Raw genomic sequence first — 21,916 nt, 5'->3', positions numbered from 1 at the left:
CCTGGCCAACATGGCAAAACCCTGTCTCTACTAAAAAAAGCACCATGCCCAGCCTATTTATTGATTTTTAAAATCCATTTCTTTTCTTTTTTAGGGGAGACAGGGTCTCACTCTGTCACCCAGGCTAGAATGCAATGGTGCAATCCTGTAGTCCCAGCTACTTGGGAGGCTGAGGTGGGAGGATCCCTGAACACCTGGCTAATTTTCTTTTCCTGGAGCTCACTGCAGCTTGAACTCCTGGGTTCAAAGGATCCTGTGCAACACCACACCTGGCTAATTTTTTGTATTTTTAGTAGAGACAGGGTTTCACCACATTACTCAGGCTAGTCTCGAACTCCTGGACTCAAGCAATCTGTCCACCTTGGCCTCCAAAGTGCTGGGATTACAGGTGTGAGCCACCGCACCCAGCCAAGTTCATGTTTTTTCATAGCACGTCTTGTCACCTCTTCATTTTTTATTTATTTGTTTACTATCTACTTTGCTTTACTAGAAGGTAAGCTCCCTAAGGGGAAGGATTTTTATCTGCTCATTGCTGAACCCTTAGTGCCTCAAAGATTGCCAGGAATTCAGTAGGTGCCTAATAAACATATATATATATATATATATATTTGAGACAGGGTCTCAGTTTGTCATCCAGGCTGGAGTGTAGAGGTGTGATCACAGCTCACTGCCACTTCAAATCCCTGGGTCCTCCCGCCTCAGTGTCCCAAGTAGCTGGGACTACAGGTGCATGCCAGCAGTAATATTTTTACTTTTTGTAGGTAGAGGAGGTCTCACTCTGCTGCCCAGGCTGGCCTTAAAATCCTGGCCTTGGCTGGGCACCGTGGCTCACACCTGTAATCCCAGCACTTTGGGAGGCCGAGGTGAGCAGATCACTTACGGTCAGGAGTTTGAGACCAGCCTGGCCAACATGGCAAAACCCTGTCTCTACTTAAAATACAAAAATTAGCCAGGCATGGTGGCAGGCACCTGTAGTCCCAGCTACTTGAGAGGCTGAGGCAGGAGAATCTCTTGAACCTGGGAGGCAGAGATTATAGTGAGCTAAGATCGCGTCACTGCATTTCAGTCCGGGTGACAGAGAAAGACTCCATCTCTCCATCTCAAAAAAAAAAAAAAAGAAAGAAAGAAAGAAAAGAAGAAAGAAAGAAATGCTGGCCTCAAGCAATCCTCCTGCCACAGCCTCCCACAGTGCTGGGATGATAGGCATGAGCCCCTGTGCCTAGCCTGTTTTTTGTTTTAGATTCAGAGGGTACAGATGCAGGTTTGTTGTTAATACATGGGTATGTTGCACCATGAGGAGGTTTGGGCTTCTGCTGATACCGTCACCCACGCAGTGAACATAGTTCCCAATAGACAGTTTTTCAACACTGGTCTCCCTCTCTCTCCCCGCTCTAGTAGTCCCAGTGTCCGTTGCTCCCATCTTTGTGTCCATGATACCCATGGACAGTTTTTAGCTCCCACTTATAACTGAGAACATGCCGTATTTGGTCTGTTTCTGCATAATTCGCTTAGGATAATGACCTCCAGCTGCATCCACATTGCTGCAAATGACCTGATTTCATTCTTTTTTATGGCTCTCTCCTCCACTTTAGAGACTAGCCAAAATCTCCTCTTTGGCCACAATCCCAGGACCCCTACCCACACCACATTCCAATTCTCCTGGGCTCTGACCATGCCCCTGGTCTTTCTCCCCAGGTGAGCCTGGCCACCCTTGACTCTGAGGCCCTGCTGACCTTGGGCCTGAATCTCTCACACCTGGGCCGGGCTGAGCACATCCTGGAGCTCCGGCCGGCCCTAGAAGGTCTGGAGGGCCGGGTCCGGTATGTCATTGCCCAGGGAAATGAACAAGGTTTCTTTCGCATGCATCACATCCGTGGTTGCAGCTCCCTGAAGCTGGGGCGGAGGCGGCCAGGGCCTGGAATCTACCAACTGGAGCTGGTGAGCAATGTGGCAGGACCCTGGGGTGTCCAGCCAGAGGGGCAGCCAGGGCCATGGGGCCAGGCCTTGAGGCTGAAGGTGCAGCTGCAATTACTTTAGTTGGAAGGAGGCCTGATGGGCCCCAGCTGTCCAGTGAAGGAAGATTCTGGAACTGGGAGGGACTGATCCCCAGCGGTGATGACTGACCAGATGGAACCCAAAAACTCAGGAAGAGTAACATGCTACACTACAACTTCAGGCGAGCCCGGCCTCTGCCTGGGCCTCTGTGCCAGCTCCAGGAGACCTCCAATTACTCAGTCTTTCCTGGAGACCGCAAGAAGCTGCAGCTTGCACCCTCCACCCCACAGCCAAGGTCAGGGAGAGCCCTGTGGTCATCGTGTCTGGTCAATCTCAGGCTTTAGCTTCTGTACTGCACTGTGGCTTGCCTGGGGTCAGGGGGAGGTTTGGCGGGACATGGCAATGGCAACTGGGGTGGGCACAGAGCTTCTCGGAGCAGAAGGGTGTACAGGGGCTCCAGACCTCACAGTGATTTGCTGCGTTTGTCCCCATTTGGAGAATGCTTTTATATCAAAGTGGAGATAATAATAAAGTTATTTTGGGTTAAGTCTGCCTGCCCCTTGGCAAGTTCTTGAAGTAAGTAGATGCTGCCCTCGGACTGGGCCAGGCAGATCTTGTGCCTGGGGAAGCAGAAGGGCTTGTGGGCTCCCCATAATGGTAATAATAACTCACGCTTCCTGATCATGTAGTACGTATCAGACATCATCCTTTTTCTTTTCTTTCTTTCTCTCTCTCTCTTTCTTTTCGAGACAGGGTCTTGCTCTGTGCTCTGCTGCCCAGGTTGGAGTGCAGTGGTGCAATTACAGCTGACTTCAGTCTCCACCTCCAGGGCTCAAGCAATACTCCCGCCTCATCCTCTCCCAAGTAGCTGGGACCAAAGGTGCACACCACCACGCCTGGCTAATTTTTTTTTTTTCTTTTTTTTTGAGACGGAATTTCCCTCTTGTTACTCAGGCTGGAGTGCAATGGCACGATCTCGGCTCACCGCTACCTCCGCCTCCTGGGTTCAGGCAATTCTCCTGCCTCAGCCTCCTGAGTAGCTGGGATTACAGGCACACGCCACCATGCCCAGCTAATTTTTTGTATTTTTAGTAGAGACGGGGTTTCACCATGTTGACCAGGATGGTCTCAATCTCTTGACCTCGTGATCCACCCACCTCGGCCTCCCAAAGTGCTGGGATTATAGGCGTTAAATTTCTTTTTCTTTTTTTTTAATAGACAGCCTCACTGTGTTACTCAGGCTGGAGTGCAGTGTCACTACAACCTCCGCTTCCTGGGTTCAAGTGATTCTCCTGCCTCAGCCTCCTGAGTAGCAGGGACTACAGGTGCACACCACCATGCCCAGCTAATTTTTGTATTTTTAGTAGAGACGGGGTTTCACCATGTTGGTCAGGCTAGTGTCAAACTCCTGACCTCAGGTGACCCACCCACCTCGATGCCTCCCAAAGTGCTGGGATTACAGGTGTGAGCCACATGCCCAGCCGAAAATTTATTTTTCTTAGAGAGGGTGTGTCCCTATATTGCCCGGACTGGTCTTGAACTCCTGGGCTCAAGTGATCTTACTGCCTTGGCCTCCCAACGTGCTGGAATTACAGGCATGAGTATCTAAGTATTTTACGGTTATTGACCACTGTGTTTGTCACTACAACCTCGCGGAATAGATGCTGCTACCATCCCGTTTTACAGGGAAAACTGAGGCTCAGAGGGGTTCAATACCTCGGCCAAGGTCGGGCTAGGTTGAAAGCTGGGTAGCCTGGCCAGGCATGGTGGCTCATGCCTATAATCCCAGCACTTTGGGAGGTCGAGGTGGGTAGGTCACCTGAGGTCAGGAGTTTGAGATCAGCCTGGCCAACATGTTGAAACCCTGTCTTTACTGAAAATACAAAACAAAAAGAAAAAAAGCCAGGCATGGTGGTATGTCCTTGTAATCCCAGCTACTCAGGAGGCTAAGGCAGGAGAATCACTTGAATGCCGGGAAGGGGAGGTTGCAGTGAGCTGAGATTGTGCCACTACACTCCAGTCTGGGTGAGACAGCAAGACTGTCTCAAAAAAAAAAAAAAAAAAAAAAAAAAGTTGGGCATGTTCCTGGGCCATCAGCCCCCACACTGGTTCCAGGCAGATTCAAATTCGATGGCCAAGATACTCACTGTGTTAATAAACACGCAGTTAGCATGTACTGTGTTCTGTGCGTGTCACGCATCACAGTGCATTTGGTTTCCAACAAAGCACTATGAGGCAGGCAATATTATCACCCCCATTTTCCAGGGGGACAAAGTTGAGGCTTAGAGAGCTTGTGGAGCCTCTCCAGGTCACCTACATAGTGCGCGGTGGAGCCTGAACACTGAATGTGACTCCATTTCTTCTGCAACTTCATCCCAGTCCCTGGCCCCAAACCACCATGGTGTCCCCTAAGAGAGTATGTGCTTGGTTTGCTTTTTCTTTTGAGACGAAGTCGCTCTGTTGCCCAGGCTGGAGTGCAGTGGTGCAATCTCGGCTCACGGCAACCTCTGCCTCCCAGGTTCAAACAATTCTCCTGCCTCAGCCTCCCAAGTAACTGGGATTACAGGCACCCGCCACCACACTCAGCAACTTTTTCGTGTTTTTAGTAGTGACAGGGTTTCACCATGTTGGCCAGGCTGGTCTCAAACTGCTGACCTCAGGTGATTCACCTGCCTCAGCCTCCCAAAGTGCTGGATGACAGACGTGAGCCACTGCACCCAGCCAATGTGCTTGGTTTTCATCCAGATCATTTTCTGTTGTGATGGAAACTGAGGTTGCCAAGGACAACATAATCGGTGGTGACGCAGGCCTCCACCTGCAGAAATGTCACTAGTGCCTGACCCCAGAGTTCTGTCCTCAGTTCTATCCTGGCCCGCCTGACTTACCAGTGGCCTCCAGACAGCCCGTAAGAGCTTGCAGAGGGCCTCTGTGTCCATCAGCTGGACTCACTACAGCCCTGGAATCTAAGCAAAGCAAGCACAGTGGCCCTTACTCTACAGACAAGCTCGGAGGTACCCGGAGAGTGAGCAATTGGCTCAAGGCCACCAGCTGGGAACTGCAGTTTGCAGCCAGCAGCTATTGCTTGGCCCCTAGAGAGCTTTCTGTTAGAAGAGCCTGGGGTGGCAGAGATCACATGGGATTCACCCCAGGCTGGGGCAGCAGCAACTTGCACCTCATCACGAAACGTAACAGGCAGGAATGACTCCATCACCCTCCAAGGTTTATTTAAAAGTCATAGAAAAGCATAGCCTGGGAGGGGCATCCTTGAACTGACCAGAGCTTCACCGGGACCCAGAAGAACACACTGGCATGGCCCTGGTTGGTCGCAAGAAACAGCAGGTGAGAGAAGTATCTAAAGTCTTCTCTACAAGAGCCACTGCCTGCCCAGGGTTGACGCTGGTCCCTGGAGTGGCAAAAGGCTTAAAATCAGGCCAACTCCCTCTTCCCAATTACCAGAGGGGCAAGAGGTGGTGGGAGTGGAGAGAGAGGACCAACTCAGACACAGGGATTAAGACAGAGGCGTGGGGACAGCTGGATCTGTAGCGTGATGGTTTCAGCAGAGAAAGATCCAGAGATTCAGCCCCTCCTGTGCCGATGGCCCCTGGAAAGGAGCGGCTCACGGTCCTGCAGGAACAATTAGAGAGGCCGAAGTGAAATTGATGGCTGTGAAATAATAGCAAGTATATACACCGGTCTCTAACTCTAGTCCCTAGCACAGAGCTAAAACCCTCGTGAGTTTCTGAGCCAGAGGAGTGCTGGAATCTTTTGTGCTAATATTTGGCCTTTCAACTCTGTTTCTGGATCACTTGGAGTTTCTTGGGTAATGGGAACATATTTTATTCTAATGAGGTGACTCTTGGTGGGCTTCTGGGTGGGGGCTGGTCACCAGCAAGACCAAGCCAGTGATTAGAAGCTTGGAGCCTTCGGTCCCATCTCCCATTCTCCAGGAAGGGGAAGAAGGTTGGAAATGGAGTGAATCATCCTTCACTAGTATTTGATGAAGCTGCTAAAAAAATCCCTGGTGAAGGCCGAGTGCAGTGGCTCATGCCTGCAATCCCATCACTTTGGGAGACAGAGGCAGATGTATCACCTGAGGTCAGGAGTTCAAGACCAGCATGCCAACATGGTGAAACCCCATCTCTACCAAAAATATAAAAATTAGCCAGGCGTGGTGGCAGGTGCCTGTAATCCCAGCTACTCAAGAGGCTGAGGCAGGAAAATCATTTGAACCTGAAGGTGCAGGTTGCAGTGAGCCTAGATCGCACCACTGCACCCCAGCCTGGGCGACAGAGTGAGACTTCATCTCAAAAAAAAAAAAAAAAAATTCCCTGCTGAGCTGAGGACACAGGCCTATAGTCCCAGCTACTCAGGAGGCTGAGGCAGTGAGCAATGTAGTCCCAGCTACTGAGTGAGGCAGTGAGCTATCATTACACCACTCACTCACGGGAGAGAATGAGACCTCATCTCTTAAAAACAAACAAACAAAAAACCTGAACTACGGGGTTCAGGGAGCTTCAGGGCTTGTGATCCATGTGTGTGGGAGGGGTGGTGTACCCCCACTCCACGGGGGCAGAAACTCCTGCCCTTGGGCCCTTTCCAGACTTTGCCTCCCTAAGCACCTCTTCCATCTGGCTTATTCATGCTTATCCTTTGTAATATCTTTTTTATTTTTATTTTTTCCAAGACAGGGTCTCATTTTGTCTCTCAGGCTGAAGTTGCAGTGGAATGATCATAGCTCACTGCAGCCTCTACGTCCTGGGCTCAAGTAATCCTCTCACCTCAGCCTCCCAAGCAGCTGGAACTACAGGTGCATGCCACCACAACTAGTTAATTTAAAAAAATTTTTTTTTCTTGAGAGATGATCCCACTATGTTTTCCAGACTAGTCTCAAACTCCCAGGCTCAATTGATCCTTCTGCCTCAGCCTCTCAAAATGCTAGGATTACAGGCATGAGCCACTGCACCCAGCCCCTTTGTAATCTTCTACAATAAAATGGTAAACATAAGTAAAGCATTTCCCTGAGTCCTGTGATCTACTCTAACAAATAATCCGACAGGAGGTGAAAGCCTTGACTTACAGCCAACCAGTCAGAAGTACAGGTGACAACTTGCTACTTGCAACCAGCATCTGAAATGGGGACAGTCCTGTGGGACCGAGTCCTTATCCTGTGAGTTGTGTCACTACCTCCAGATAGACAATGTCAGCCGGATGTGGTGGCTCATGCCTGCAATCCCAGCACTTTGGGAGGCTGAGGTGGGAGAATTGCTTGAGGAGTTCGAGACTAGCCTGACCAATATGACAAAACCTCATCTCTACTAAATACACAAAAATTAGCCAGGCGTGTTGACACATGCCTGCAATCCCAGCTACTTGGATGGGTGAGGCACGAGAATCACATGAACCCTGGAGGCAGAGGTTGCAGTGAGCTGAGATCATGCCACTGAACTCCAGCCTTGGTAACAGAATGAGACCCTGTCTCAAATATATATATATATATACATGTCAGGCGCCAGTGGCTCACGCTTATAATCCCAGCACTTTGGGAGGCCGAGATGGGCAGATCACGAGGTCAAGAGATCAAGACCATCCTGGCCAACACGGTGAAACCCCATCTCTACTAAACATTTGAAAATTAGCTGGATGTGGTGGTGCACACCTATAGTCCCAGCTACTTGGGAGGGTGAGGCAGGAGAATCTCTTGAACCTGGAAGGTGGAGATTGCAGTGAGCTGAGATTGTGCCACTGCACTTCAGCCTGGTGGCAGAATAAGACTCTATCTCCAAAAAAAGAAAGAAAGAAAGGAAAGAAAGAAAAAAGAAAGAAAGAAAGAAAGAAAGAAAGAAAGAAAGAAAGAAAGAAAGAAAGAAAGAAAATACGTATATATATATATACAATGTCAGAATTCAGTAGAATTGCAGGACACCCAGCTGGTGCCTGCTGGAGAATTGTTGGGTGTAGAGGGCCCTGGAGCTCTAGGATCACTCCCCTGGGGCTTCACTTCAGCACTTGCTGTAGACTCTTTGGGCTGGGTCATGGCAGTGGACAGCCACCAAGGCCCCTCCCCTGTGAACCTGCAGCACTGACCACACAGCCAGCCCTCCTTGGTCCTGAGGTGAATCCCCTGTCCCAGTTTGAGCCTATCATGAACCCTCAACCCTCAGCAAAGGTGATGGATGGGAGACAGTCACATGACCAATAGTCCTTACCTGAATTAGATGGTATCAGGAGGGAGGCATTCCTCCTGCTGCTGCTGATAGGGTTGCTAAACTTGGACGATGATAGCTTGGAGCTTCCAGAACTAAACTTTACAGCATGAGAGCCTGTTGGAGAAATGGAGAGAGAAATAAGCAAGAGCTTTGCCAATACCCTTTGTGCTCCTGGATCTAGCTGAGCCTGAAGCTATTGGCTGGTTATGTAAGCCAGTGAGTGTCCCGTGTGCTTGAGCTTTCCATCTGCACAAATGGAAAGCGTCCTGATTAAAAGAGGTGGACTGGCTGGGTGCAGTGGCTCATTCCTGTAGTCCCAGCACTTTGGGAGGACAAGGCAGGTGGATTGCTTGAGCCCAGGAGTTCCAGTCCAGCCTGGGCAACATGGCACAACCCTGTCTCTGCAAAATAAAAATAAAAAATCAGCCAGGCATGGTAGTGTGTACCAGTAATCCCAGCTACTTGGCAGGCTGAGATGGGAGGATTACTTGAGCCCAGGAACTCAAGGCTGCAGTGAGTTGTGATTGTGCCACTGTACTCCAGCCTGGGTGACAGAGTAAAACTCTGTCTCAAAATAATAATAATAATGAGCTGAGACCGGGCATGGTGGTTCATGCCTGTAATCCCAGTACTTCGGGTGGCCGAGGCAGGCAGATCGCCTGGCCAACATGGTGAAACCCTGTCTCTACTAAAAATACAAAAATTAGCCAGGCATGGTGGTGGGTGCCTATAATCCCAGCTATTCAGGAGGCTGAGGCAGGAGAATCTCTTGAACTCAGAAGGCAGAGGTTGTAGTGACCTGAGATTGCACCACTGCACTCCAGCCTGGACAACAGAGTGAGACTCCATTTCAAAATAATAATAATAATAATAGTGAGCTGGATTAGTAGCACATGCCTGTAATTCCAGCTACTCGGGAGGCTGAGGTAGGAGGATTGCTTGAGCCTAGGAGGTCAAGGCTGCAGTGAGCTGTGATGGTGCCATTGCACTCCAGCCTGAGTGACAGAGTAAGGCTCTGTCTCAAAATAATACTAAAAGAGCTGGACTGGTGGAATACACCTGCAATCCCAGCTACTTGGGAGGTTGAAGTGAGAAGATCACTTGAGCCCACGAATTCGAGGCTGCAGTGAGCTATGATCATGCTACTGCACTCCTGGGCAACAGAGCAAGACCCCATCTCAAAAACAAAACAAAACAAAAAAACTGGACAATGACGCAGTCAGTTGGTCATTCACTTGATGCTCGCCGACCAGCAACGGACTTTCTTTGGGGTTCAGGCCGCTGTAGTATTCTGGTCTCCAATTCCCTCCCTCAGGGCCCCCTAGATACTCAGCAGGGGTCTTGCCCACCTGGGAGGTTCTTCATGTTGTGGAGGAGCTTTGCAAAAGACTTATTGCGGGCATCCAGGAGCTTCATGGCTTTCTGCACCTCCCTGTTCTTTGGGTTCCCACACACCTTCCTGTGTCTCTTGGGGAGGTAGAATCTGTGGTGAGCAGAGGGGGCACACCCCAGGTTAGGGCACAGGCTGGGAGCAAAGCTGTGTGTGCACCCCATCTCCCAGCCCCCACGGCCTCACTCACATCACAGCAGGCAGATTGCAGCTCCCACTGACCTCCTGGATCCGGTAAGCCCAGGCGCGCCGGAGCACAGCCAAACCAATGGGGTAGTGGTGGGCCAGGCAGCAGTCCTCAAAGATACCTGCAACCACACAGCCGCCCAAATACTTGCATCCTTGCATGTGAACTTGGCAGGGGCAGCCACAGGCATGGAACCTGGCTGCATACATACGCTCCTACCACAACCCTTCCGGGCCCAGCAGAGGCTGAGGGACAGCCTTGGGAAAAGACAGCCTCCTGGCTCACCCCTTAGCTCTGGATATTGGGGTAGCCAGAAGTTGGAGAGGGCCCTTGGGTCCTGGCTGGAAAGGGTGTGGAACCAGCAAATAAGCAGGGGACCAAGACCATCTCCATTCCTGCTCTGGGGAAGAAGGTGACTCACAGTGCAGGTGCACCATGAGGAGAGGTCAACACCACCCCTCCCCAGCCAAGTTCTAACCTCCTAACAGTGAGCTGATGGGAGGCCTGGAGCGGTGGCTCACACCTGTAAACCCAGAACTTTGGGAGGTTGAGGTGGGCAGATTGCTTGAGGTCAGGAGTTTGAGACCAGCCTGGGATACATGGTGAAACCCCGTCTCTACTAAAGATACAAAAATTGGCTGGGCGCAGTGGCTCATGCCTGTAATCTCAGCACTTTGGGAGGTCGAGGCAGATGGATCATGAGGTCAGGAGTTTAAGACCAGCCTGACCAACATGGTGAAACCCTGTCTCTATTAAAAATTAGCCAGGTGTGGTGGGACATGCCTGTAATCTTAGCTACTTGGGAGGCTGAGGTAGAATTGCTTGAACGTGGGAGGCAGAGGTTGCAGTGAGCCGAGATCGCGCCATTGCACTCCAGCCTGGGCAACAGGGTGAGATTCCCTCTCAAAAAAGAAAAAAAAAGGCTAGACAGAGATGAAACACACAGACGAATTAGACCTAGTGTTGTCTTCAGGAAGCCCCTGGCCTGGTTGGGAGACAGGGAAATCAATTATGCAGAGAAGGTGAAGCACAGCTACTGTTGGGGGTGCCCAGAGCAGGAGGTGATGCTGCCAGAAAGTTCTGGGAGGGTGAGCAGGTGGAATGAATGAGTCGAGGAGGAGCTGATTAGATGGTGGTAGAAGCTGGGGCACAAGTCGCTGCCCAAATGGCCTTTGAAGGTCTCTGCAATCCCACCTCTGCCAGAACTAACCTCCAGGGGCCAAGCCTGAGTCCCCTGCAGAGCCCAGCCCAGAGGGAGCAGGCAGAGGAAGGACTCAAGCCCTCCAAGTGTCTCCCAACCTTGGCCTCTGAGGGCAAGGGCAGTGCATTCTGTTGGAACCTCAGGCTGCAATGCCAGGCAGGTAGTTCCCAAGGCTGAGGGCCACCTTTCCCCCCAGGTATCAAAGGGCCGGGGCTGGGCCTGCCTATCACTGGCTCTGATAGCAGAACAATCAGACCATAGCCCAGCCCCCTCCCGGGCAAAGGCTAAGGACTTGGACCCAACAGACCCAGGCGAGAAACAGGTGGGGCAGGTGGGGGCAAACAGGGCAGGAGGATGGGGACCTGTCTGCCCCCCCCCCGCCCCACCTGGTCTGCCACCCAGCCAGGGACCCTGCTTTGGCCAGCTGCTGAAACTCAAGAGGATGTAGGACCCACTGTCAGGGCTTCTGTGGGGACACCACAGGCCCAGGAACTGTCCTTTGGTGACTGGAATCCTCAAGTGGCCACTCTGCGGTAGGGAGTGGGGGAAGAAGGAAAGAGTTCCCTGTTAATGACAGAAATGGTTATTATTGCTGCTACCAGACCTGAGGCCTAGTCTTTTGCAAGCATGAGCTCATTGGACCCTCAAGTCAAAGCCATGCAGTGGGAATTTTAGATTCCCACTTTCCTGCTGAGAAAATTAAGGCTCCTAAAGGTTTAGGAGGAGGGCGCAGTGGCTCATGCCTGTAATCCTAGCACTTTGGGAGGCTGAGGCGTGCAGATCACCTGACATCAGGAGTTCAAGACCAGCCTGGCCAACAGGGTGAAACCCCAGCTCTACTAAAAATACAAAAATTAACGAGGTGTGGTAGTACATGCCTGTAGTCCCACCTACTCAGGAGGCTGAGGCAGAAGAATTGTTTGAACCCAGGAGGTGGAGGTTGCAGGGAACCGAGACCGCGTCACTGCACTGCAGCCTGGATGACAGAGCGAGACTCTGTCTTGAAAAAAAAAAAAAAAAAGGTTTAGGAGCCACGAACTCTCCACTTGACTGCATGGGGGGATTGGGATGGGAATCCCCTCCCAACCGTCTCCAGGGCCCTGATTTCCAACCCCACCCCGTCTCAGCAGGATTAGGACTCTGCAATGTGTCCCTGGCAGTAACTGGCTGTGCCCACAACTGGAAGCCACCTTCTGCTTCCTCATGTCTCTAGGCTGTAGGAGTCTTGCAAAGGACTCCATGGAGCTCTGGAAGAAAGGAACTGGGAACCCTCCATTTCCCTGACCCCATCCCAGGAGCTACCCAAACGCCAGGAGTTCCTGCATGTCAGGAGCAGGAGAATTCAGTGGAGATGGGATTGAGGAGAGTTCTGGAAGAGATGAGAGACAGAAGGAGTGGGTGGGGGCACAGGGAGAGGGGGACTTGGGGGTGCGCATTGCCGTAGACAGTACCTTGGACGCGGACAGGTGGGGCCCAGGCTCCCAGGAAGCCGGCCACCAGGCAGGCCAGGAGCCACAGGTTCATGCTGCAGGCGGGTTCTCCTCTCCGGGCACCTGGAAGAACAATGGGGCTACCTGGGGTCGTGGAGGGAAGTGGGCACTGGGAACACCCCTGTCTTAAGCCCCAGGCATACAGGAAGGGAAGGAGGTCGCATAAAATGGAAACAAGTCCAGCTGGAGGGACAAGCTGCTCGTCTCAGTCAAGGTCAAGGGAAAGACTCACCGATGTTCACTGGGTCAAGGGAGCTGATCCCCTCTGGGCTGTATGCCAGCCCTGTCTGCAGGACCAACACACTGAGCTTCACTCTTTATAGACAGAGCCCCACCCAGCCACCCCCCTGTCCACCCTCCTCTCTTCCTCCTCCTCCCCACCTGCACTCTCAGCCTCTGGGATTCTCCCTCCTCTACGGCAGTTTCTGACCTTGACCCATTGGCCCTCATGCCTCCCCACTCCCCATCCCAGGCCTTCCAACCAGCTCACCTGCTTTCTCCAAAAATCGCCCTTTTTCCTGTTTCCCTCACCTGCACGTACCTGGTGGACACTGGCTACCTGAAAACAAGCTGCCTTGAGCCCCCAAAGCAAGCCCTTACCTTCACACTCCCTGCCCTCTCCCGGCTGCCTCAAGCTACGTGTTCCCTGGTAGGTCCCCAACTTCACTCCATTTCCCTCTCCTTCCATACCATGGTAAGGTAACTTAGCATATCACAGAAATGCCCTAGTTGTGAGAACAGGCAAATCCATAGAAAGAGAAAGTAAATTAGTAGTGGTCATAGGATGGGGGAAGGGGAGAATGAAGGAGTGACTGGGAGAGGGTATGGATTTCCTTTTGTTGTGAAATTAGATGAGAGCGATGGTACATAACGCTATGAATATAGTTAGCAAGGCAGAATGGTACACTTCCCACCAGTGAACAACCCCAACAAGAAAGAAATGCTCTAGGCCAGGCACAGCGGCTCATGTCTGTAATCCCAACACTTTGGAAGGTCAAGGCCAGAGGATCACTTGAGCCCAGGGTTTAAGACCAACCTGGGCAACATAGAGAGACCCCTGTCTCTACAAAAAGTTTTTTAAAATTAACCCAATGTGGTAGTGCATACCTGTAGTCCCAGCTACTTGGGAGGCTGAGGTGGGAGGATTGCTTGAGCCCGGGAGGTTGAGGCTGCAGTGAGCGGTGATCACGCCACTGCACTCCATTCTGGACAACAGAGCAAGACCCTGTCTCAAAAAAATGAAAAAAAGGTGGCCAGGCACAGTGGCTCACACCTATAACCCCAGCACTTTGGGAGGCCAAGGCGGGCAGATCACCTAAGGTCAGGAATTTGAGACCAGCATGGCCAACATGGCAAAACACACTCTCTACTAAAAATACAAAAATTAGCCAAGTGTGATGGGTGCCTGTAATTACAGCTACTTAGGAAGCTGAAGCAGGAGAATTGCTTGAACCCAGAAGGCAGAGGTTGCAGTGAGCTGAGATTTCATCACTACATTCCAGCCTGGGTGACAAGAGTGAAACTCTGTCTCAAAAAGAGAGAGAGAGAGAGAGAGAGGAAGAAAGAAAGAGAGAGAAAGAAGGGAGGGAGGGAGGGAGGGAGGGAGGAAGGAAGGAAGGAAGGAGAAAGAAAGAAAGAAAGAAAGAAAGAAAGAAAGAAAGAAAGAAAGAAAGAAAGAAAGAAAGAAAGAAAGAAAAGAAAGAAAAGGAAGAATTGGTTGGTTTTTCGAAGAAAAGCCACGAGCCCCGGGTAGCCATGCCCTCAGGAAGCAAAGCAACGTTCTCGGAGAAGGCATGTCTTCTTTCCCTGGGCGAGTGGGAACCACCCAGGACACAGGTACTAGGGGAGACAGGAGGTGGAGATTAGGGAGGGTGAAAGCAGCGCTGCAGAGGCCACACAGCTGATTGTTTTAAACTTTTCATCGCCGCCATCCATAGCTACATCTGACCTTTGTGGGGGTATTTATTACACCCTGAACCCTTTCTCACTTCACCTCTTCCACTGGGAGCTCAGGGGTGGCGGTCCCCTAGCCTAATTCCCCGTCCCAAACCACAGGGCCGGTGTGTGGGGCTTAGAGCTAGGGCGGGGCCAGGTGGGTGTTGCTTCTAGCCGGGGCCGTGACTAGATATGACACGTGGGGCCGAGGAGCAGGGCAGAGTGGGCGTGGTTTATGGCTATGGGCGGGGCTTGGTGCGTAGCTCTGAGTCAGGGGCAAGGAAGAGCGGGATTTAAAGCAGTGGGCGGAGCCTGACAGGTGGCGCTTAGGGCAAGAGGCAGGGCTTTGTGGGAGGGGCTTAGTCTTGGGTGGGGCTTTCACGGTTAGCCCCGCCCCACCAGAGCAGTTAAGATGATCCTGAGGGTGCGCCGGCGGCTCGGGCGCTGCTCCAATTCCTCCGCCTCTTTCTCTGGGTGGGTGAGGCTGCGCCAGGACGCCGCTCCGCGTGGCTGCGGGCGTGGGTAAGCGGCGTGGCGGGCCGGGGTCAGCCTCTCCGCTACGGCCCACTGACCCCTACCTGCCCAGACCGCGCGGGCTGCGGCCCAGACGGTGTTATCCTGACTTGCGGGATGGCCCCAACTTGTGATTTCCCTCCCGGCCTCACCCCTCACCGTTGGTTTCACCGGCAGCCTTCACGGAGGAGGGGTTCCCAGCGAGGGGGTCCTCAAGGGACCAGCATGCAAGGTGCACTGGGGTGGGCGCGCTTGGGACACCTGGGACCCGGGGGTTGGAGCAAGGGATGGGATGATCCGGGAGTTGGGGCCCCAAGTTAAAACCCGGAGTTCTGAGGACTACAGTTGCTGTGAGTGAAGGCCAGATCTTAACAGTCGGGGCTGAATTGGCCTCTTCCATTCCTGCAGCTGCTGGGGGCATTAAGAGTAATCTGCTGTGGGCCAGGCGCGGTGGCTCAAGCCTGCAATCCCAGCACTTTGGGAGGCCGACTTGGGTGGATCACCTCAGGTCTGGAGTTCGACACCAGCCTGGCCAACATGGTGAAACCCCGTCTCTACTAAAAATACCAAAAAAATTAGGCGGGCGTGGTGGCACGCGCATGTAATCCCAGCTACTCAGGAGGCTGAGGTAGGAGAATTGCCTGAATCCGGACCCGGGAAGTTGCAGTGAGCCGAGATCTTGCCATTGCACTCCAGCCTGGGTGACAAGAACAAAACTCCATCTCATAAAAAAATTAAAATTAAAGAGTAATCAATCTGCTATCAGCGGAAGACCTCTTGTCCGCCAGTGTGAAATCAGCACAGCTGGGGGAAACAAGTGTCTCCCACCCCCAAACTTCTGGTCCCCATCTCTGATGATCGGAGCAGTTGAGGGTGGTGTCCATCCTGCGGCTCAGCTAAATTCAGAGACTAATACCCCACAGTCTGCAGGGTTGGGAGGGCAGGCAGGTGTCTTCCTTAGACAAGCCCAGTCAGTTGCAGTGGCCAGGTGGTGGGCAGGAGCATGGAGATGTTCTGGGAAGCCTGCACCACCACCTCTGCCCCACTCAGTGGCAGGCACCTCTAGTGGGATGAAGGCTGCTCCTGGGTGCTCATCATTGTACAGAGGAGGAGACTGAGGGTCAGAGAAGCCAAGTTATTTACTTTTTTTGTTGGTGAGAAAAATCTAATTTTTATTTCTTAAATACTGTGAAGAAAAGGACAGTCCTCCAATGGGGAAGGGCCACAGAGCAGATGCCTGGAAGGTCATTGGCAAAGGCACAAGGGCACTGGGGGAACATTATGAGCAGAAGTGGGGGTCCTCCTGCAGTCAATTTTGCATCTCAGACCCCGGCTGCCTGCAGCTCTCCTGAATTCTGGTGCTTCCAGGTCCCGGATGAGACTCTTGGCTTCTGATGAGCCCCCACTGCCCTGCATGGTCAGTCTTGTAGGGAGCAATCCACATCCTGGTGCCCCGTCTCGCTCTACTGCCCAGGCTGGAGTGCAGTGGCATGATCTTGGCTTATGTCAACCTCCACCTCCCGGGTTCAAGCGATTCTCCTGCCTCAGCCTCCCGAGGAACTGGGACTACAGGTGCCCACCACCACACCCAGCTAATTTTTGTGTTTTTAGTAGAGACTGTGTTTCACTACATTGCCCAGGCTGATTTGTCTCGAACTCCTGCCCTCAAGTGATCTGCCCACCTTGGCCTCCCAAAGTGCTAGGATTACAGGCTTGAACCACCTTGCCTAGCCTCCAGTTACCTCTTTTTTTAAGATAATTTGGTTATTTGAAAGATCTTTTTATGGTCAGGCACAACAAGAGCAACACTCTGTCTCAAAAAAAGAAAGATCTTTCTTTTTTATGTAGACATTCATTTATCGCTATAAACTTTCCTCTTAGAACCACTTTTGCTGCATTCATTGGTTTAAGTATGTTGAATGTCCATTTCAGTTTGTCTCAAATGTTTTTTGTTTTGTTTTTTTGAGATAGGTCTCCCTCTATCACCCAGGCTGAATGCAGTGGCACAATCATAGCTCACTGCAGCCTCCAATTCCTGGGCTCAAGTGTTCCTCCCACCTTAGCCTCCTGAATAACTGGGGCTACAATATCACCACGCCTGGCTTTTATTTTTTGTAGAGATGGGGGTCTCACTATGTTGTCCAGGCTGGTCTTCAACTCCTGCCCTCAGGTGATCCTCTTGCCTCAGCCACCCAAAGTGCTGGGATTACAGGCCTGAGCTACTGCACCCAGCCTCAAGTATTTTTTAATTTCCTTTTTAATTTCTGCTTTGGCGCACTGGTTGTTTAGGAGTGCGTTGCTTAATTTTCACAGGAGAGTTTTCCAGAATTCCTACCGGTAATGAATTTCTAGTTTCATATCACTGTGATCAGAAAAGATATTTGATATAATTGTAATCTTAAATTTGTTTAGACTTGTTTTGTGGTCTAACATGATCTATCCTGCAGTATGCCCTCTGTGCACTGGAGGAGAATATGCAGTCTGCTGCTGTCAAATGGAATGTTCTACATAAGTCATTAGTTCTGTTTGCTCTCCAGTGTATTTCAAATTCAATGTTTCCTTAGTGATTTTCTGCCTGGATAATCTGTTCATTGCTTTATTTTTATTTCTTTATTTTTAGACGGAGTCTGTCTGTCACCTAGGCTGGAGTATAGTGGTGTGGTTATGGCTCAGTGCAGCCTTGAACTCCTGGGCTTAAGCAATCCTCCTGCCTCGGCCTCCCAAGTATGGGATTACAGATAGGCACCACCACACCCCACTAATATATTTTTTAATTTTGTGAATATGAGATCTTGCTATATTGCCCAGGCTGTTCATTGTTGAAAGTGCAGTACTATTCCTGTATTGCAGTTCAGATCTATTCATATTTCCTTTATATATTTAGGTGCTCTGAAGCTGGGTGCATATATATACAATTGTTTTATCCCCTTGATGAACTGACCCCTTTTTCATTCTATTACGACCTTCTTCCTCTCATGTTAGAGTTTTGACTTAAAAACTATTTTGTCTGATACAAGTATAGCTACCCTTGATCTCTTTCAGTTTCCATTTTCAAAGAAAATCTTTTTGCCTCCCTTCATTTTCAGTCTATGTGTGTCTTTAAACTAGCTGTCTCTTGCTTTGGTGCAGATGCATAGTGGTTGCCCAGCAACTAGAGGAGGAGGAGGAGGAGGAGGAGGAGGAAGAGAAGGAGGAAAGGAAGAAGGGTTTCTCTAGGATATCTTGCAAGCCCTTGGCCTGATGTTCCAGAATTTGGTTAACTCTAAACTGAACCCTAAGTCCCCGATTTAGCTGGCTCTGCTGGCCCCCGGAAAGTCAGTTCTGAGGGGCTCCCTTCCCCAGGCTGACCAGAAGCCTCTGTCTTCCAGCGGGTGGCTGCAGCAGTGGCCTAGGCAGGGGCCGTGGTTCTCCAGAGGGAAACAGACTACTGGTATTACTGAGCTCATGACCTTGGCTTTGGTCCTTGTGCTTCTCCTGCCCCTGCAGGATGTGCAGGGTCCAGACAGCTGGAAAGAGTGATTGCCTGATACTGGCCCTGCTGCTTGGGGTAGAGGAGGGGTTGCATGGAAAGAGAGGGTGTCAGGCCTTGGGGAGAGGGTCCCATAGGGTCCTGAGTCCCTCTTTGAAGATGCTAAGCTGCACTCACCCTTTCCACATCTATTTTATGAGTATCCCTTATGTTCCAGCCACATGCTTGGCCCCAGGGTGACTGCAGTGAGCAAGCAGACACATTGCAGCCATCAAAAATGATGGTGACTGGCTGGGTGTGGTGGCTCACACTATAATCCCAACACTGGGAGGCCAAGGTAAGAGGATCAATTGAGCCTAGGAGTTCGAAACCAGCCTGGGCAACATAGTGAGACCCCCATTTCTACAAAAAAAAAAAAATTTAATAGCCAGGCAAGGTGGCCCACACATATAGTCCTAGTTACTCAGGAGACTGGGGCAGGAGGATTGCTAGATCCCAGGAGTTTAAGGCTGCAGTGAGATATGATTGCACCACTGCACTCAAGCCTAGGCAACAGAGTAAGAACCCATCTCAAAAAAATAAAAAAAAATGATGATGTTGATGTCACTGACACCTCCTGGACCACCTATGTGGGACAATTTGTTATTCATTCAACAAACACTTATTGAGCACATTTTGTCTGCCCAGCACTGGGCTGGGTGTTGGGGACAAGCAGTGAAGGAGTCAGTCCCATGTGCTCCATATCTAGTAGCGTTGTAGACAAGAGAAGTGGCAAGTATTGAACCAAGACATTCAGATGCGACTTTCTGCTAACAAGAAAAAAAGAAATTTTAATTAAAATAATTTAAAAAATTTTTAAAAACAATATTCAGATGAGGATCACTGTCACCAGTGCTGGTGTGATTGGAAGAGTCTAGGGATGGGTTGGATGCCTTTTACTTTTTATTTATTTATTTTTTTTGAGACAGAGTCTCTCTCTGTCACCCAGGCTGGAGTGCAGTGGCGCAATCTCAGTTCACTGCAACCTCTGCCTCCTCCACTCAAGCGATTCTCCCACTTCAGCCTCCCAAGTAGCTGGGATTACAGGCACCCACCACCACACTGGCTAATTCTTATATTTTAGTAGAGACAGGATTTCACAAAGGTGGCCAGGCTGGTGTCGAACTCCTGACTTCAAGTGATCCATCCACCTCAGCCTCCCAAAGTACTGGAATTACAGACATGAGGCACAATACCTGGCCAAGATAATGTTTCTATTGCCAGGAGTGCTGTGGTGTGATCACGGCTCTCTGCAGTCTTGACCTCTGGCTTTAAGCGATCCTCCCTCCTTAGCCCCATGAGTAGCTGGGACTACACGAGCACGCCACCATGACCAGCTAAATTTGTAACTTTTTGTAGAAACAGGATCTCCCTATGTTGCCCAGGCTGGTCTTGAACTCCTGAGCTCAAGGGATCCTTCTGCCTTGGCCTCCCAAAGTGCTAGGATTACAGGTCTGAGCTACCGCGCTCAGCCTTAGGCTGCCACACCTCCTGATCAGTGTCCTGGAGGAACATCTTCATCACACTGTGGGGATGTGAAGGGCATCCCAGTTGTCTCCCAGGGGACCTCCAGCTGAATGGTGACCTGAAGGACAACCCAGTGTTAGTCAGAGACCAGCAGAGCAGGATGCTAGAGGAACTGCCAAGTGCAGAATGTCTGGGATGGGAGATGAGGGGGTGGATAGCGGAAGATGAGGTAGGCGGGGAGAAGCTATTCGGGGCCTCACATGCCAAGCCCACAGAAGGGTGACCTTCATCCAGAGGCCTTGTGGGAGCTGCTGAATAGATTTACTTATTTACTGTTTTTTTGAGATGGAGCCTTGCTCTGTGGCCCAGGCTGGAGTGCAGTGGCATGATCTCCGGTGGGGTATGATCCCGGCTCACTGCAACCTCTTCCACCTTCTGGGTTCAAGCGATTCTTCTGCCTCAGCTTCCCAAGTTGCTGGGATTACAGATGCATGCCACCACGCCGAGCTAATTTTTGTGTTTTTAGTAGAGATGGGGTTTCACCATGTTGGCCAGGTTTGTCTCAACTCCTGACCTCAAGTAATCCCCCTGCCTCAGCCTCCCAAAGTACTGGGATTACAGGCATGAGCCACAGCACCCAGCCTGCATAGATATATTTAGTCAGGGGAGGGTTGTGGTCAAGTCTGCGTCTGAGCTCTGCCAAGGTCATCTGGAAGGTGCTGAAGAGAGCGAGGTGAGGGCACGGAGAGTCAACAGCCCGGGTATGGTCAGGCATGGTAGCATGGGCCTGTAGTCCCAGCTACTCAGGAGGCTGAGGCAAGAGAATTGCTTGAGCCTAGGAGTTCAAGTTGCAGTGGGCTATGATTGCACCACAGCACTCCAACCTGGACGACAGAGTAAGACTCTGCCTCTGAAAAAAATCAAAGAAGAAGTGGCACGCTGGACCCACTGGAAGGAGGGCAGATCCTAGAATTAGATCTCTCTCTGGAATGACAGGGGCAATCTGAGCTGTCTCCCTAGCTCCCTGGAGAATCAGACAAACCTCCAACTGCTATCTACTTCTCAAACCTGGGGACCCTGGCAGTCCAGTAGGCCAGCCATGCATGGAAACAGAACCTAGGAGGCTTAGGGAGCCTGTCCACTCTTTCACCTCTGCTCCCCCAATCCCTGTCTTCTGCTGGTTCTTTTTCTGTTTTTGTTTTTTGAAACAGATTCTTGCTCTGTCACCCAGGCTGGAGTGCAGTGTTGTGACCTTGGCTTACTGTAACGTTCACCTCCCAGATTCAAGTAATTCTCCTGCCTCAGCCTCCAGAGTAGTGGGATTACAGGTGCCTGTCACCATACCTGGCTAATTTTTGTATTTTTAGTAGAGATTGGGTTTCACCATGTTGGCCAGGCTGGTCTCAAATCCCTGACCTCAAGTGATCCTTGCCCTCCCAAAGTGTTGGGATTACAGGCATGAGCCACCACACCCGGCCAATTTTTTGTTTTTAGAGACAAGGTCTCACTCTGTCACCCAGATTGGAGTGCAGTGGTGTTATCACAGCTTGTTGGAGCCTCCAACTCCTGGGCTCAGACGATCTGCCCACTTTAGCCTCCCAAAATGCTGGGATTACAGGAGTGAGCTGCCTTGTTTGATGTGAAGCACATGGATTAAGATCGGCCATGGCCGGGCACTGTGGCTCACGCCTGTAATCCTAGCACTTTGGGAGGCCAAGGTGGGTGCAGCACCATAGGTCAGGAGTTTGAGACCTGCCTGGCCAACATGGTGAAACCCCATCTCTACTAAAAATACAAAAATTAGCCAGGTATGGTAGCACACACCTGTAATACCAGCTACTTGGGAGGCAGAGGCAGGAGAATTGCTTGTACCCAGGAGGCGGAGGTTGCAGTGAGCCCAGATGGAGCCACTGCACTCTAGCCTGGGTGACAGAACAATACTCTGTCTCAAAAAAAAAAAAAAATTCTGCCAGTTTCCCACCCAGTCCTTGGTGTAAGGTGCTGGAGAGGAGGCTGCACAGGGG

The 21,916-nt window shown here is 51.0% G+C and overlaps 2 protein-coding genes across 12 annotated transcripts in view; one reads left to right on the top strand and one right to left on the bottom strand.

Annotated features, from left to right (window-relative positions):
- The window catches only part of FBN3 (fibrillin 3), an 87,861-nt gene extending 85,314 nt beyond the window's left edge, over positions 1-2,547 (top strand). The window contains exon 64 of the mRNA XM_035285142.3: positions 1,696-2,547. Within this exon, the coding sequence (XP_035141033.3) occupies positions 1,696-2,037 (342 nt within the window). The 3' untranslated portion in view covers positions 2,038-2,547. The remainder of the gene's footprint in view (positions 1-1,695) is intronic.
- A 2,645-nt stretch (positions 2,548-5,192) lies between these two features.
- Positions 5,193-21,916, bottom strand: part of CCL25 (C-C motif chemokine ligand 25) — a 40,090-nt gene continuing 23,366 nt past the window's right edge. For 7 of the 11 annotated variants that reach the window (XM_078360410.1, XM_054249427.2, XM_035285406.3 and 4 more), the window contains 5 exons: positions 12,431-12,532; positions 9,782-9,899; positions 9,551-9,684; positions 8,202-8,315; positions 5,193-5,619 (listed from right to left, as the gene is read on the bottom strand). In XM_078360410.1, coding sequence (XP_078216536.1) covers positions 5,612-5,619; positions 8,202-8,315; positions 9,551-9,684; positions 9,782-9,899; positions 12,431-12,532 — 476 coding nt within the window. In that variant the 3' untranslated portion in view covers positions 5,193-5,611. Of the gene's footprint in view, positions 5,620-8,201; positions 8,316-9,550; positions 9,685-9,781; positions 9,900-12,430; positions 12,550-12,701; positions 12,759-12,959; positions 20,011-21,916 lie in introns of those variants that run through there. The other 4 variants (XM_078360411.1, XM_078360412.1, XM_035285409.3 and 1 more) reach the window with 4 other exon arrangements.

Source organism: Callithrix jacchus, chromosome 22, assembly GCF_049354715.1.
Source record: "Callithrix jacchus isolate 240 chromosome 22, calJac240_pri, whole genome shotgun sequence".
Classification (NCBI taxonomy): Eukaryota; Metazoa; Chordata; class Mammalia; order Primates; family Cebidae; genus Callithrix; species Callithrix jacchus.
This window is presented reverse-complemented; position numbering and strand designations above follow the sequence as displayed.